This window comes from Apis laboriosa, unplaced genomic scaffold (assembly GCF_014066325.1).
Source record: "Apis laboriosa isolate Shangri-la unplaced genomic scaffold, ASM1406632v1 scaffold13_cov153, whole genome shotgun sequence".
NCBI classification, from domain to species: domain Eukaryota; kingdom Metazoa; phylum Arthropoda; class Insecta; order Hymenoptera; family Apidae; genus Apis; species Apis laboriosa.
Genome location: NW_025221370.1, coordinates 4,627,809 through 4,646,190, shown reverse-complemented (window position 1 = coordinate 4,646,190; position 18,382 = coordinate 4,627,809). Strand labels below are relative to the sequence as shown.

Genomic DNA, 18,382 nt, shown 5'->3' with positions numbered 1-18,382 from the left:
AATGAAGGAATGTTAGAAGAACAATCATTTCGAATTGATTCTGACAATGAATACCTTCTTTTTTTTTTATAATCAACGATTTTAAGATAAATAATAATAATTAAGAGGAAACTTTGTTCGAGGAAATCTAAACCTGTCCAATTAAAATATACGATTTCATGAAGAAGATTTTGAAAGTGATGATTGGCAGTATACGTTTTTTTTAATTTTTTAATAGAAGAGAGTGTTCTTAGTTGCTCGTGATAGAAACAAAAATAATTCTTCCATAAATTATATAATAGAAATAAATTCCACGAAGTATCTCCAATATTAGGAACATTTCTTATACGAAAAAAAAAAAAAAATATTTTATGATCACGATATACACTTCCATTTAAAAATTTTTAAAAGTCTTTCAATTCTCGATAAAATTTTTACTTATTATTCGATACGATTCGCGAAAATATAATTTTTGCGAAGAAATTTTTTTTTTTTAGACTTTTAAACAATGCATTTTTAAAGGCATCTCGTCAGCTCATCTCGTGATGGCATCGCCACGATCGAGTATTTCGTGTTTTAATGTGTGATTCCGTCTCGTGTATTTAGCGAAGTGAAATAGAAGGATTTTATCTACAAAACGGCGAGGGTATCGTGACGTGGTGCACGTGCATCTATCGCGCTCGATTCTCGACGATGCAGCTGCGCCGAGCCACGATCGCTCAACGGACATCAAACATTGTAAATTGTGAGTTACGAGTAAACTGTTTTCAACATATATACTCCAATCTCGTGAGATAGAATAAAGAAAAGAAAAAAAAAAAAAAAAAAGAAAAAAGAAAAAAGAAGAGTAAAAATTGAGGCACCATGAATAAACTATAACGAGTATAAATCTACGACAGCGAAACAATGTCAGCTGTATTATAAGTTACTTACGTAACGATAAAATACCATCGATCGTCATTCAGAAGGAATAGCTCGGGATAAAAGCGAGAGCTCGAGTTGATCGAGTTCCATGCTCAAAATTAATAGAATCGATTCACAGAGAGAATCGATCGCGCGAGGTTTGCACCTTTCGAGAGAAATTTTAACATTGAGCGAAATAAATAATGGAAATTAAAAATCGTTTCCAAAAAAAAAAAAAAAAAAATTCGATCGAGCCAATAAAAAAAAAGTTACTCTTGGATCTACAACCTCGGCTACAACAATTGACGACCCTCCTCGATCCTAATCCTCTACGAATATTTTTTATATATTTTTTTTTTCCTTTTTTTTTTTCCTTATATATATTTTTCATATCAGGCAATAATCTAAATGTTACCTTTCTTCCACTTTATATAACCCTAATTGCACTACTTGAAATTATTGACAAGGACAAGAACGACAAGCCACACGGCCCATTTTAGGGGCAGAGAATAATTTCCTTCCTAACTAAGGCCACTTTAGGAACCTGGATTTCGATACGGCGAAGCGTTTTAATATCGCGGCAATTCGTTAGCTCGAGCCACGATCATCCGGATCGAAATCCGGATCAAGTTTCCTTAAACAGAGTCTCCCTAACGATCGCCATCTGATCGAATTCATCTCGCGGTGAAAGGTCTCCACCTCCGCGTTCTCAATCTCCGCGAAATAATTAATGTTCCCCGCGCTAATTTAATCCCGAATAACACAACACCCACCGTTAATGCGTCTCGTTAAAACGTGTAACACGACTATCCTCTACTCATTATTTACACAATTGTTACGGATTAGTTAGTTACGTTTCAACTATCGGCCAAACTATATTTGGCCTTTTATACAACGCTCGCGTGTCGGGGATCGGTCACCACGTGACCGTTCACCGCGAAATCATTTAATTGGAGGAAAATGGAGGTTCGATCGCGCAAAGTGGCTGGATAAAGCATCTAGGACATAATAAATATCGGCTGTTGGCTATTTTCGTATCGCTATTGCGGCACCAAAAGCGGGTATCGGCTCATGTGTGTGTATACGTTACATCCGATTAAAAACTCTGTCTTGCATCTCGATCGCTCCTCGCCCCTCCTCGTATTTCGAGGATCACGACTCACTCTCATGTACTCCTTCGCGCTATTACACGCGATCTTGTTTCTCCGTCTTCTCTCTCTCTCTCTCTCTCTCTCTTTCTCTCTCTCTTTTCATTCACTTAGAACACTACCACGTGTACGAACCGACCCGACGAAGAGGAAGATTAACGAAATAGCATTCGCTACAGCATACTGTGTGACTACTTTACAGGAATACGCTATATGAGATAATTGTATGCTTTGGACAGCTTTTTTTTTTTTTCTTTCAGCTTTCCTCTTTTTCTCTTTTTTTTTTTTTCGGGACGGATCAGTGAAACGAGTCGAGCGACAGCGATGGCGGCGTGATGGTCGGTAAGTGGTCCCCGCATCTGGGGAAATTTGGCGGTATTGGGGGAAGATCGGCGTGGGTCCCGACGTGAAGTATCAAATTCATTCCGATCAATATGTGGAAGAGGAAGTGGCAGTGGAACAACCAGTATCCTGGAAAACGAGAAGAGTTGGTTGGTCAATCATCGTTGCAATGTATTTATACAACAGAGGGGGATGAGGTGAAACGCGGGAGGATACGATTACCGGGATTATCAGCGCGGAATCGGAAAATGACGTAGCCATTATTAGGTACGGCGATGGTGTCCTTGGCAGGTGGCAGATTGAACTGTCGGTTGAGCAGACCTCTCTTATCAAGATCCAACGCGTGTTTCAGATTGATCTTTTTCACATTTTTGTCCGGGGAACGGCCAATACCGATCACGTTGAAAGCGTATCCGTGTAAATGGAATGGATGAGACAGATTCGGCTGTTGGACTGGAAGAAATTCAAAAGACGGGTCAAAGAGTGGGAATAATAATATGTGAAAATAATAATGAGTTTATTCTTTTTTTTTTTTTTTTTTTTTTACTGACGCTGTTAATCTCATTTTTCAGGTTTACCTTCGTCGACGAGGACCACTTCGACGACCGCGTTGTGCGGGATGTCGACCTGATGGGTGCACATGCAGTTGGCGCCACAGTCGGCTGGCCTGTTATCGCCATTGCAAAACTGTTCGGGCGGGATGTCGTCGATTTGCGAAAGCGGAGGCGCCGGCGGAAATGTGAACGAGATTTCATCGACGAGAGAGATTACGTGATCTCCGGTCGGTGCGACTGTGGAGAAGACAAGGTGAAATGACACGAATCGTGATATATAAGTTTCGATTTGAACGAGTTTCAATTACCATTTCAACCCGTTTGCCTTAGAATTTAATCGAAAAACGTTTCAAATTTCAACGATATACAAAATAAAAGTTAAAGAAAACTAATTTAAAATCGTCGATATCCTTCGCATTATTTTTCAATTACGCGCTTTATCAAGCTTGTGACGAAAACGTTACGAGGTGAAGGGTTAATGGATTCAATGATAATGTATGCTTGCGACATATCGTGGCGTAAAAAGAAGCTATCCTTTGCGAGAGATTACGTGGCAGTGTCTCTCCACAGAGATGACCTGTAATTTTGAAATAGATCGCTTACCCAAGAATCGATTATAGGTTTGCGGCTGGAAGACTTCTTCTGGCCTGTAGAAGAGGAAACGGAATGGCAGGAATATCTTCACGTCTGGACGCTGCTGGAGAATTCCTTGGTCAATTTGACGAGCATTCTTCAATTGGCTCACGCAAATCGCGTCCTCGCGTTGACGATTGCAGATCGCGTCCAGTGGATTCAATACCTGTGCACAAGTAAGTGAAATTTTGTGATTTTATCAACTATTGGTAATATAGAGTTCACCGATTTCTGCGTTATCCACAATATACCTTATTCCTATTAACTCTTACAACTTAATACGTTATAAAAGATTCATACATTATTATATATAGATTATAGAAATTAATTCTTCTAATTTCCAAAATCTGTTTTTAATATCTCTTTAAAAATTGCAATTGACTTGAAAATAAGGAAAAAAAAAAAAAGAAAATTTAGGATTGGCAGAAAATGATGAAAATACGCGATCCAGTTAATGATACTCTTCTAATTCGGTTAAACTACCGTATTCAAAGAATTCCAGCAATTAAGCGAAAGCGTTTCAACGAAGGCGCGGTTCTTTCTTTAAGGAATTACCGCTACTAAATATTGAAACGGTGGAAAACGTCTCGCAACTGTACTATACTTACAACACCCTGCGGAAGGCCAAAATCGTAAGTGGGCGCAGTGGTGGTCGGTTGGTACGGACCACGAGCATATCTCAATATACCTAACTGTTGAGCACGAGGTATACCACATTCTCCCAGTGAACGAACTTGGATCCAATACGCGCCTACCGGTTGATCCGCGTTTATCACGAAGTCGTATCTTTCTCCTGTAAATCAGAGGGTAAAACATCGTTAACTTTAAGATATCGAGGCGATATTTTACCGACGCGCAATTGTATTGATTGATGCCGAGAATGGAGGAAGACATGCCTCCCCTTCCTTTTCTCGTCGATCTTGATGAATGTTTAAAAAAAAAAAAGCTTAGAAGCTGAAGAAAAACGTTCTTTACCAGAGAACGAGATGATCGTGTCCACTGTGACTGGTTGCACCGCCTCTCCGTCGGTCGCGATTATGGTGAGGGAATGACCTTCGAACGTGATCTGGGATGGACAAACCGATCCAAACGAGTTGATCAGTCGAAAACGATAACGACGACCGGGAGTTATGGTGAACACCTCGAGTGGCGTGTTCGTCATGAAACCGGTGTTGGGATCCTGCGGACAGAGACGAGCCTCGTTTATTAGATTTGTTTCGATTCGAGCATCTCTTTAAATCAAAGATTTAAATCGAGATTTGATTTGAGATGAAGTATGGCGAATGAAAATTTTTATGTGTGCGGTCTGACGAGATGATTCGAAATTAGAGTCGAACATTTCTTTATCCTTTACTCTTTATGAATACAAGAATGTCTGGTATTTTTAAATTCTTTTTTCATTCTGTAAAATCGATATCCATCGTATCTTTAAGTTAATAGCCAGTGTTGAGAATCTACACGCACTTTCACTAGATGCACGTAATCTGACCAGCGTACTATAAATCGTTTGAAAGTGGAATAGGATCGAGCTTCGACCAACTTCGACCAACTCCTAAACTTCGTCGTTTGTGGTATATGTACGTGGCTACTGGCGCCATGACCAAGATTTATTACGGAGTAGAACTTCATTTATCTGAACGTGTCACGGTGGTTGGGATAACGCGGTACTTTTAATAATACAGTTTCCTCATCTTATATACTTATTACTTCATATATATATATAACCAAGCTGACGTTACGTCTCAAGTAAAGAAGTACGCGTCCAATTTATTTCAAACGCGAACAAATAATGATATACTGCCTCGTGCAGAGAGATAAATGCACATTCAATTGTACGTACGAGGAAAGAATAAAAGGAAGAGATATTGCGGATTAATTTATTAGATTATTCGTCTGGGACGAGGAGAAACGGGAGTAAACGTAAAATTCGAATCGCATACCCTGAATTGGCCTTTTCCGTTTATCAACACGCTTTCAGGCGCTTGGCCAGTGTTAACCGCCAGCCGGCCGGGGAAACGTTCAGCCGCGTTCTCATGGAACCAGTCGCTGATGAGAACGACATGGGTAGTGAGATCGTAGTCGTAAAGATTGCTGTTAGGATCTTTGCTAGGCGGTTGACGTATCACTATGCTTCCGTACAGACCGTCCATTTTCTGCAATCCTGTGTGGGCGTGCCAGAAGTGCGTACCTTCGTTTCCAGCAGTCCATTGGTACCTATTTTTATAATAAAAATTTTATAATAAAAGACAATTTGTTGATTCGATTTAGAAATTTGGAGAAATGTTGGACGGATTGATAATTAAATACCTGAAGGTGCTACCCTCTTGAATGGGGCACTGTGTCACGAATGGTACGCCATCGTAGTATTGAGAGCCCCTCTGCCATACGCCGTGCCAATGAATGGTAACTTCCATACCTTCGATGTGATTCTCCACGTCGATCACGACTTTGTCACCTTGACAGACTTGGATACTGGGCCCAGGTATCATCCTGTTCGCTGTCAAAATACCCCGTTCCACTCCATCTGCCAACACGCATTGACAATCGCTCCAGACCACGTTAGTGGCGTTAGGGGTGCAAATTTGGCACGCGCTGCAAAATCATTGATCATAGAAACTCATAGAAAATCGAATCTATTTACTCTTTACTCATAAAAATTTCGCTTTCGTTCATTCATAAGTAATCCATTATTTGGCAATAAGTTTATTTCGTCGAATGATTAATAAGAACTCACGCCCCAAGGACGGTGTAATACTCGAGGGTGAAATGGTAATAGCATATCCTAGGTGGTTCGTTCTCGCGGCAAGCTCTGGCACACTCGTCCGGCGAGGAAAGCGCCGGATTTCGGCGCAATTCAGCCGTGGATCGCTCGCTGTAATCGAGGGGTCTCGTCCTTGGTGGTCTGACAGTCACCCCCCGACTGCCAAGATTGTCGATCCCGCCGAAACCACTTCGAAACACGTTACCGGTCGGCGGATGACTTTGCACCAGGCCATGACTCGAGGGGAAGAAGTTGGTGGTATCGTCGGTGAAGATGTTGCCCGTCTTAATAGTGGGTGTCCAGAAGGATGACGCTGGTGTCTGGTCGGAGACCACGTCTGTAATTAAAGGTGATAAATCGTTATTGTGATTGCTCCTTTAAATTTAAGATAAATTTTAAGAATATATATATATATATATATTTTTATTCGAAATTATTTTTAGATGGGATAGAATTGGATATCGAATATTTGGAATATCGAAAGAAGTAAAAATTCGACAGAGTTTTGAATTTGGAAGGATTGATTCAATTGTATATAATACGCCTCGAACTTTTATGAATCGAAACAAGGGAAGAAGAAATAATATTTCACTGGAATGGATCCAAGAATATATAAGACGTAGATAAAACTACTTTTATAGGAAATAAAGTCAAAGGTTTCTTGATGCAAAAAAGAGATAGTGCAGCAGAAAAAGATAGCCAACAGGTGACGCGGTGGTTACATTTTTTTACAACGAGCCGCACGCAAGAAACTCCACGATAAATTGAGTATAATGTACAGTGTAGCAGATGTAGGTAATTAACATGGTACAAACGATACACCTATTACCATTTATAACGGGTAAATACACGTTTCAACGTTACGGCACTTCATAACTATAAACGATAAAAGTATAATAGTCATTACACAATACCAATACAACACTACATTAGACACAACGTATAATAATTTCAACGTTACCATTACTACGACGATAGATGAAACGAGCGTGGCACACGAAGAAAGTAACGACTCGCAAAAAATTCGAAAGGTTCTCTCCCGCCTCGTTTCTCGTGGCGCGTGTAAAAGTTAATTCTCCGTTTATAAGGGAAAATAGCCGCGATTAAAGCGCGCTACCGACTTTTTTAACATTCGTAGTTCGAAAAAAAGGAAGAAGAAGAAGAAGAAGAAGAAACTTGATCGTATATCACGCGTATGCTTGCACTCGATATCCACTCATACGTGCCGCGAAGGTAGGCGAGAGAGCGAAAAGTATGCGAACCAAGGGAGAAATTACTCTTGGGCACGAAAGTCAAGTCTCGAGAGTCAAGGTGGATGTTATCGTCGGGTTATCTTCACCGTGACCCTAGACGATCGACTATTTCGTTGCGCAATAAAGAAAGTGTGCATCATCTTCGGGTTCGATCGAACGAAGACGAAAAGAGGAAGGAAAAGAGGAAGAAGATTCGCGAAGATCTCGAAATCGAATCGCGATCATAATTCGATAATTACTGGGCAGAAAGTGCGATTAAAGCATTAATTATGACGGGTTACAATCAAGTTACGATTTGTCAGATTCGCGGCCTCAGAATCGAGAACGAGTTACGATTAATTTGATGTTAGCACCGCGCCAACTCGAGCTGTATTTTCCCTTTAATTATCGCGACGCTCGAGTGAATTTCGCGAGTTGTTTTCACTGGAGATGCCACGACTCATGGCCACTCGAAAATCCAATTATGGAACTTTTGCCTCGGATTTGCAAATTTTCTTTCTTTTTTTTTTTTTTTTAATGATTAAAGCGTAGGCGATGCCCAATTAACGCTCGTGATACGAATAATTAAAACACATCGTGCATCGATTAAAAAGAAAAAAATAAACGATATAATATAGAACAGTAAAATATAGAACAGTAAAATATATTTGTATAATGCAAAGTTATATTTGTTATTATTATTATTATTATTATTATTATTCGTTAAAAAATTACTTGATTAATCTTCGGCGATTATTTATTGCTATATTTATTTATATTAATATCAATAAGCAACTAGAGAAAATTTAAAAATTTTTTAAAAAGATTCTAAAAATTTTAAAAAATACGATACTTTTTAAAAAATGAAAAATATTAAGTAGAGTAACATTGATACTGACCGATGAAACAATTTATGGAATATTAACGATAAATCGTTGAAATTTCTACCCGTATCGAATGGATTGTTTTTCTAATATATATTCGAGCGTTATTAAGGTCGCGCGTTTAGTATGCTTTCGTCGTCGAACGAGAACGGTCGAAACACGAGTTTATGCGAGATTTATAATTCTATTCCGCATATTTAAGAAATCAGTGGTTGCATTATTCTCTTCAGGTACGTTACGTATGTATATTTAAGCATATTGGAGGAATAACAAATTTTGATAAAATTTTACTACATAATATAAGAATTGAAAAGTTTACATTTGTTTCAAGTGTTTTATTATAACAATGCATCACTCGTTATTTTATTGCAAGTATAAAAATGTATAAAATTATTGTCCTCTTAAATTTGTTTCCTCTTCCACACTATATTCTCCTTTTATTTCGATTTATTCGTTTGGACGATCATTCCTCCAATTCCACAGTATTATTATTATCGAAAATTTTTATTTAATTCGATTTAAAGAAAAAAAAAACATATCGAGTAAATATTTGTTTATTTTTCTAAAAATTTCATCACCGTTACGCGTTCCATAGTTCGAAGAAAATTTATTATCGTTGATTATAACACGATGTCATAAAAATTCGATGAAGTAGAATTCGAATAAACGTGAAATGGATATTTGTTCCACGAATTATTTCGATTTAAAAAATAAAAAAAGAAAATCACGAACGATGCTATACGAACCGGTTTTGTCGCGCGAAAAAAATCACGGGATCGTTAAAAAAATCTTAAGGAACTTTGGATTGCGCGGCGTGCCGCGCGATTCCGTACTATAGATTCCAGTAGAACGTTGATCTAGGGTAACGTATATCCAATAAAAATCAGAAACCCACGTAGCGCGCTTTGCTTCGCCGTATTCGTTCGCTTCACCACGCAGCGTGAAAATTACGATAAAAATCCGATCGTTTTCGTGTAACTTTATTGCGATGGGGAAGATGAAATATTGGTCTATGAAACTTAATTGGATACTTGAAAAAGTTGATGTACATATACACATGTATTTTATCCGGTGAAAATTAGATTCTTCGTGTTAATTATTTTGTACAAATATTTTTTATTTTCTTTTTTTACAATTTACTTTGACATACATTCAGAAACATCGAAATTTTCAAATTATGAAATTAATTAAATCGTTTATTTTTAATTTTTCGGAATAATATTCGTAATAACAATATTAATTTATTCGCAATATCAATCATAATTTGTACATCCGCTCGCGTGGTAAATAATTAATAATTTTCCATTTTCAGTCGCACGTATTTCATGATTCATCGTAATGTTCGTATTGTTCATTCACGCGCGATATTCGCGAACGATACCCGTTCAAAATTATAATCTTTACAGCGATAATAAGTTGGAGCAATAAATAATTTGGTTTTTTTTTCTTTCTTTCTTTCTTTCTTTCTTTCTTTTTTCCCCAGTTATTTTCATAAATCAAGTTGACCAATAAAATTCAAGATCGACGCGATCCCTTCGCGATATAGAAGCTAACAACGAACCGACTCAGGAACGACTTTTCGATATTTAACCACCCTGCACAAATATGGACACCAGCGCTTAAAAGGGTTATAGTATTGTAATTCAGCGTTCTATCCGGTCGCACGCCAGGCGGTCGGCCTCGTCCGCGACTGGCATAGGCGTGCATTATTTACGACCCTGCACCGAACAGACATCGTGACGTAAAAATTTCTCCGCGGATGAATTATGCCGTTCGCTTGGTATGCGAATTTTTTCGCCAGATCAAACCGTCGAGCAAACCTACAAAGCTCTTCGAGAATCCCGAGCACACAAAGCTCTTTGAAACCCGCCATTCGTCTAAACTGTATCCATCGTGACTTCTACGGCAAACTGTTGTTTGAATATTCACCGGAGAAAATAATAATTTCGGTTTAACTGGTACACCTTGGGAGACGATTTCAATATTCAAACGAAACTATGAGTATGTATGAGAAGTGCTCGATGGAGATGTGGCACGAATATGTCTTCTTTTTCAAGAACGATATAAAATAGAGGAAATTTAATTTAAAACGCGAAGTAACATAAAACTATTCCGTGTTACAAAATGCAATTCCAGTTTACAACTGGACTCCATTTTATTGAGGAAGTGAAACATAACTTTAGTCGCATAATTTCCATGCAATATTTTCTAAGATCTGTTCTTAAGACTTTCTCTCTTTCTTCAATTTACATTAAGCAAGGTTCAACCCGAGCTCGTGGATGAAATTTTCTTTTATATTTCAAATTCAAAAACTCGATTCGTACAAATTTTTTATTTGCGCATATGTAATATATAAAAGTCGAAATTTCGTTATTTCATTCTTCTGGAATATATTAAGTATAAAAATTATTCTTATCCAATTCTTAACCAATCATTACTTGCGTTAATAAAACAAACGTATTTTCGATCATTTCCTGTTAGATCGTAGTATAAAATTCACATCATTTCCCGCATTTCTCCAGATATATTCACGCTGACATTTCTTCGAAAGTGTATGCAAATCGTAGTTCGAAGAAATGTAGTTCGATCGAATGTTTTGCAACGTTTCCGAGTTCTGGGCAAAATTGTCTCCGCAATTGTCAGTGAAATTTCTCTATGGCGATTGATCTCTTTAATAAAGTTGGAACAATTTCCCCTCGATTTCGAAGCCTCGTAAATCGAACCGTTTCCGGATTGCGAGAGCCCTGGATATCGAAACGCAATATTCGATAATTATCGTATTTAATCATTGCTTTCCTTAGCTTAAGCATGTACATGACGAAGTACTTGTTACCGATTGGTACCGAATCAACCGACGGTCGATAAAACAAAATACGACTCGATTGATTGAAAAAGGAATTCTGTCTCAACGATATTTTACGTATATCTTGAATCAGCAACGTGTTTCCGATCGACTAAAAAAGAATCCATAAACTAGATAAAAGCATAAGTGAAGTTTTTTCTTCGTTTCTCCGTTATTCAGCGGCAGTTTCGTAAACTATTTTATTACCTAACCTAAAAGAAGAAAAGAATGCAAATTAGAATTCACAGCTGTCATAGAGACGATAAATCGTCGAATTTACATCGTGGTCAATGTGAAAATTTCGCGTTGAATATATACATCATCCGATTCACACATGTCTTCGACGATTTGCTATTTTGATGCAAGCCTATTGTTGCGCAGTTAAGAAACCATTAGCAACGAAATTTAATTGAGGAGGGAAAACATAAAACACAAATTAAACAGGATCTGCGTTACAATAACTTGCGAATTGTCGGGCTCGGATCTTGAGGCAACTCTAAAAATACTATAATTCCACGAAAGTCCACCCTACAAATAATATCCACTAATTATCGTTTGTTGCGTTCCGTATTACAAAAGGCGATGAGTGACCAATAGATTTACGAGGGGGTAAGAGTAGAAAGCGTACAACAAATTCACATTTGCTCGATTCGCATTTGGAAATAATTCGAAAACAGTGGACTTTGTAAGGGAGAAACAAGTAGAACGCGTTAAAGAAACTTCAAAGTCATCACAATCGGAGTAAGAAAGTCTTCTATATTTTATGCGAGCACAAATTTAACTCTTTAAATTTCAATATCCTTCTTTCGATATAATTTTGTAATAGTAATATAAAATTGATCGATTTTATTAATGTGACAAAATTATATTTAAAACTCGAGGAAAAGGATTATTGATTTCGAAGAGATTTTCCGCCAAAAAAATATACAATCAATTATAAATTTTCATCAAAATCATTTTAGGGTTAATTTTATTTTTAAATTAACTTTCTTTCCCGAGTGTACACATGTGGTCTTTAAAATGGCAGTAATGTAAATTCTACTTATCGTTAGAAATGGACGAATGGCTTGTCAAAAATGACGTCGCAACTACTTTCACTGTATAATCCGCAACGCCGCGCCGACTCTAACGACGGATCTCCACTTCGATGTGTCATCATCCGACGTCTCGTGGATTCCATTACATAATTTTCATAGATTTACGTAACGCGGAACGCGCGAGGAAACGAGGTTTACATAATATGCCGCGTGTGCAGTCCTAGAACCGGACCAGGGTAGAAAATCCGCCTACGCGGTCTACGTGGAAATCCTGTCACGCGGATGCTTTTTACGATGACAGTGCGATGAAGCAATAAACGTGACGGACCAGTTTTCTACGTCATGGGAAGACACACGATACGGATGTGTAATATATCGGGCAATTTCTTCGTTCCCATGGAAACGAATTTTAAGGAGGAGGACTCGCAGATAGGATGTAAGATTAGATGTTAGCTTAAAGACAGTTGACCTTTAAATTTTTGAGAAATTAAATAATTCGATGGTAGATCGATTGCTTATATAAATTTATCCTTAATTAATTAAAAATAATGTTTAGAGAATGATGATACATTATATAAAGATATTGAAGAATTAAATGAGAATTTCAAGAAATTTAAGAATATTTGAAATCTATTTAAGAAAGTGATAATTTAGGGGATAACAAGAAAATTGCATCAAGATTCCAAATAATGTCTCACAACTATTTATAATTATCCATGATGTATATAATAATACGCAGATTGATACGTGCCAAAAAAGTTGCAGATTCATTTCAAGTATTAAGAAGATACGAAATTAAGAGATCTCTCAACGGTTTTATTAAAGATCATTTAAGTGATGTTCCAACGAGTGGAAGAAAGGAGGTATCCAATAACGGGAACGGTAATTTCACGGTAATTTCGCTGAAACGTTGAATTTCGATCAGGATCAGCGGATGCTGGAGAATTAACGAGAAAGGCGTGCTTCGAAAATACGTTTCCTTAAACCTTTCACTTTAACCTCCCGAACATGTCAGATCAATAACGCGCGTAAATGCGTTCCACGTCTTATCTCTCGTTCTTTATCTCGCACGCGAGAAGTCGACGATTTCAGCGTCCATTGCTCGTCAACCCCTTCCGCGTTGACTCCTCTTATAATTATTTTCGAATCATGCGTTTTTACACATCATTACGGTGACATAAGTTGTCATATTATTCATTCAATAATTAATTCTTTGCACTCTAAAAGTACTTTAGCCTATTTAAAAATATTCTATTTCTAAGATTAGTAAAGAAAAATTGTGTTTAGGGTTAATTTTTCCTCTGCAACTTTCCCTTTAAACCATTTTCTTTTAACATTCTGTATCGATTTCATTATACTTCTCAACTATTCGCATATGCTTCCATTCGAGGATCAATCCGTTTCACACGCTCGAAAGGATAATAGTTGAAGACGTTGAAACTGAGACAAAGGAAGCGAAACGGGACTACTGGCAACGTTTTAAATGTCGAAACATCGATCGTGTCACGAAGTCAAAGTGTGTCCTTTCCTTCGAAATGCGATTAAACTTTGTTTCGAGTTCCCGTACTTGAACGAGCCGAGGAAGGTTGATGCGTGGAGAACAACGATCGTTGTCTCTAACCTTTAATTAAATTATCGGATGCATGCGCGCCACTCGTGTGGATCTAACGTGTGCACTTTATGGAGAACAATCATGGGAAAGGTATAATATATCGTACGAATAAATATTGTTGTTAAATATTTATTAGTTGTTAAATTCTTTTATTACCGACTACTTTTATTTTTTATTTGATTCAATGGGAATTTAATTTGTTAATTCTTTTTTTTTTTGGAAGAAGAAAAATTAAATTATTTTGACCTACGTTTCATTCAATTTTTAATTGCGCAATTGTGATAAGAAGATATTACATAAATAATATCGCTATAAATAATATATTATAATCGTAATAATTAATAGAAAGTGTAAACGTGTAAATTATAAAATATTAATCAAACTTTCAACATTTTTTCACAATCCATATTTCAATATGATAATCTCTTGAGCTGATATTCCTTTCTATTTTAATTAACATAGTTAATACTCCGATTAATAGTTTGATCGGCCGATTTTATAACGATGCTTGGAACGTAGAAATATATTCTTAACGTTAAAAAAAGAAAGATTGTCTACCAAAGATTTTAAAAATAATCGTAATGAACGAGCATCATAATTTATTTTACAGCAATATTCAACGATATTCCACAGTTAGGATCACGAGCACGTAAGGAAGAGAGAGTGGAATTCAATGCTGTTGCGTGATGATATTACAGTTTCGTTTTGTTACGTATCGATAATGATCGCGATAATTATTTCCCGCACAATTAGACGATTAAATTATTATTCCCCGTTGTGCAATTTATTACCACGTTTTTGTTCTCACTTCGTAAATACTGTGAAACGATATTCACCTAATAAAAAAAAGTTGCTTCACATTTGATACAATACTCTACGTATTTATAAAGCTTAATATAAAACAAAATTTAAGTTCTAATACTTAATAGCCAATATGGCTATTAGTGTCGTTTCATCGGTTCATTCATAGTGTTAAAAATTAGACTTAGGTGAATTTCTTTAGGTAAGGTAACGCAATAATCGTTTGTGATTAATTGTATATTAGATATATTATGATGATTATCAGTTAAAGGAGAATAGAGGGAGGAAATGTTTACAAGTTGAAGCACGAAATCTTCGTATTAATCACTCTGACATTTCGATCGATCGTCGACAGGAAGAACGAGGCCGCGAGACCACGATCAAGGCGCAACATTAAGCGTGTGCCTCGAGTCAATAATATCCCGTTACATTCTCACTTTTATTTGAACTTTACCTTTTGTTTGAACTTTAGAACGATGATACTTCGTGACTGCATAGTCTCGTGACTCCCACGCCGCTAATATCTCCAATCGACCTGGGACGAATCTCGTACCACGGTTCGTTACCTCGTCTTCGTCGTGGATTATCCTCCGACTCGGAATTTTAAAAAGGTTTGCCTTCGATTCATTGACGATTCGTTTCATCGATTTGACGCATATTACGTAAATTAAAAATTATAATTTCATCCATCGACGAAACGTGTTGCCATTGTTCCGTAGAAAAATATAATAAAGAAGAAAAAATAATTAAAGAAGAGGTGTATCGAGTTCTAGTTAATAGCCATGTGGCGCTAGTGTCGCTCGACCGAAAATGAGTGTACGATTCATCTAACCATTGATCTTCCGAATGATCTTCCTGCTTCCTGCGCACCTTGACCTGCTCGCATTTAGTTTCACTTTGTCTACGAAGCATATAAACAGATCAGACAATTGCGCCAAACTATTTATCCCATAGCTGTATATGGAAACGCGTTAGAAACTCTGTTGCAATTATCACGAGGCAAAAAACGGGTGCACTTATCTTATTAACATTTCTTGCCGTTGCCCTTCGGAAATTAACGAATGATATTCCAATCATTCAGAAATTAAATCGATCAACTTTTTACTCCGAATTACTCTGGATTACCGGTGTATAAATCATCGGTGTTCAACTTCTTACTAGAAGTGAAACGATTTTTATCTCCTGATAAAATTAATCAGAGATCGTTAAAGTATTGTGCAAGAATCACATATACAAATATTATTAAAAAGAAAAAAGAAAGAAAGAAATGATGTAGAGATATAAGTATTTAATAATAACAAATTCAAATTCAAAGGAACAAAGCCAACTGGATAGAATGTTTCGTGGAAAGAAAATTCCATATAATAGATAAGGATGCTGCGCAACTCGAGGAATCGCAACTCGAGATAGAAAGCGTGATGATCCGCGAATGAACTTGGCCTTGTCCTTGTCCTCGTCTCATCTTACGGAACGCTCGACAAGCGTTCCTCGAGCGTTGTGCAAAACCTCGGTATTGTGCAAACCGCGTCGAGGAGAGCGCGAGAAGGTGAAGGGAAGGTGCACCGAGTGTTGCATCGCAACGATAGAGGTGTAAACACCTCTCTTCGATTGCGCTAATGAACGTAATAACAAGGATCCACGCGAACGAAAGCTCTCCAATCGCTGGATCACAGATTCGAACACGACGCCTCTACTTGTCTTCGAGCCTTTTCTTTTTCTTCCCAACTTCTTTCGTCGAACCTGTCATCCGCGTGATTTATGCGTCGATCGCGATTGTTTCGCGCTCAACGAGGCGTCTTCACGTTCGTCCAATGAACAAATCGAATTTTTTACGAATCGAGTCACTTGGTCGAGTTTCTACATGGATCTATTACCTTTCTTTACGCTTTTCTCATGGTTTAGAGAAAACATTTTTTTGGATAATTTTGGAAATTTTTCATTTACAATCTATCGAACACTTGCCTCTTCGAATTTAATTCGAAGATGAGGGGATAAATATTATTCGGATTGAAAGATTTATGAACGAAATTGATGATGAAATTAAATTGTAAGAAGATAATAGGTTAGGTAAGAATTTTAATATTAATCTATAAAATAAGGAACACGATCGTTTTCAATTTTCAGAAATCAAATTTTTAAGTTTTAAAAGAAATTTATCGATGCAATGATTGATCTAAAAGTATTCGAGCCGGATCAATTTTCACGATCACCACACCATGTCGGAACGTTTACGCAATACACGTGTTAATTTAAATTTCAGGTATAAGAGCCGAGACATTTTAACGAGCGCCTTTGCTCTCCCTTCGTTCCGTTTCCGCGTGTCTGTACGACGTATCCGTTTCCCGGATGGACATCTCCCTCGGTATGCGCACGCGCACCAACGACACCCGCAATAAATTCACCGTACAAACGAGGCGATCGAAGGTTGGATCCGAATTAACGATTCTGCGGAACAAGTGAAAGGCGTCGATGCTCACGATGGACACCGGAAGTATGCACGCGTGCGCTTGAGACGGCTACTAAATTTCGATACTATCATTAAAATCGTCCTACTAACGTCCGATTTATGGCCACTTTAATCACTGCTTCCAATGCAAATGCAGAAAAGAATACTTTCGATTTGCGATCGTTCGGAGAAGTGAAATGGGGATCCACCCACCTCACCTTGCTTTGCTAACAAACGAAGCGATCTTTTCTTTATTTTTATCAACTTTCGAGCTGTTTTGAGAGGAGAGCTTAGAAAAGTTTATAAAAATAATTGCAAATTAATAACGTAATCGAGAAATTTATATTTTTGTAAAAAAAAGAAAAAAAGAAAAGGAAGAAAAGGATAAAGACTTTCTAAAAGTCGATTCAATATATATAGTATCAGTTGTCGGTTTTTAATTAAAATTCTAATTTGGAATATATCTAAATGCATTGATTAAAGAACGATCGTTATTGGTGATCGTTGATCCATAACGCGAATATAATTAGTGTATAAAGATACCGACATCACCAGGACACGATAATATCAGCGTATTGACCTTCGATGAAGATAACCGCATTGCTGGAGAAGTTGAGATAATATTTCTACGCAGTTCACATCCGGAAGTCGTAGATAAGTACGTAAATCTTTCTCGTGAAAGCTTCGAAATTTTCATTAGATAATTCTCAACTTTTAAATTGATCATTCCTGAAAAGAATAATCGTGATTTTGAATAAATCTTAATTCAAAAAAGCGATTGGATCTTTCAAGAACGAAGTAAGAGATCCGATAAAGATCAATATTTAAAAATTCAGTAACATTTGTGTAAAAATCTGGAGGAAAGATTAAATATCGAATTTGATTTAAAGAAGATGAGAAGTGGAATCAAAAGCAGGTTTTTATAAAAATTGATACTTCTTTATCGATTCGAATTCTATTTAAATTCTATTTTTTCTTGTTTTCAGTCTTCAACAGTCACTTTTTTCGCCACGTGCTTTATTCTTTTGCTGATCACACGACTTCAACGCGTGTAAAATTATGTTTAGTTAACCATATGAATTATCTCTACTTTCTAACGAAGGAAAGGAACTTTTTCGAGTATGCTCGTTAAGCATGAACATACAATAATTTAATTATTAATCGGTGAGAGTGTCAGGTTTTTACGCGACACCAAATTGGCTCGTTCG

General features: G+C 37.1%; 1 protein-coding gene across 1 annotated transcript in view; it reads right to left on the bottom strand.

The window, feature by feature from the left end:
- Positions 1-2,328: 2,328 nt before the first annotated feature.
- The window catches only part of LOC122721056 (L-ascorbate oxidase-like), a 45,326-nt gene continuing 29,272 nt past the window's right edge, over positions 2,329-18,382 (bottom strand). The window contains exons 2-10 of the mRNA XM_043948274.1: positions 6,294-6,657; positions 5,867-6,151; positions 5,500-5,773; positions 4,535-4,739; positions 4,168-4,352; positions 3,530-3,725; positions 2,951-3,163; positions 2,595-2,825; positions 2,329-2,501 (exon numbers count right to left, since the gene is read on the bottom strand). Of these exons, the coding sequence (XP_043804209.1) occupies positions 2,329-2,501; positions 2,595-2,825; positions 2,951-3,163; positions 3,530-3,725; positions 4,168-4,352; positions 4,535-4,739; positions 5,500-5,773; positions 5,867-6,151; positions 6,294-6,657 (2,126 nt within the window). The remainder of the gene's footprint in view (positions 2,502-2,594; positions 2,826-2,950; positions 3,164-3,529; positions 3,726-4,167; positions 4,353-4,534; positions 4,740-5,499; positions 5,774-5,866; positions 6,152-6,293; positions 6,658-18,382) is intronic.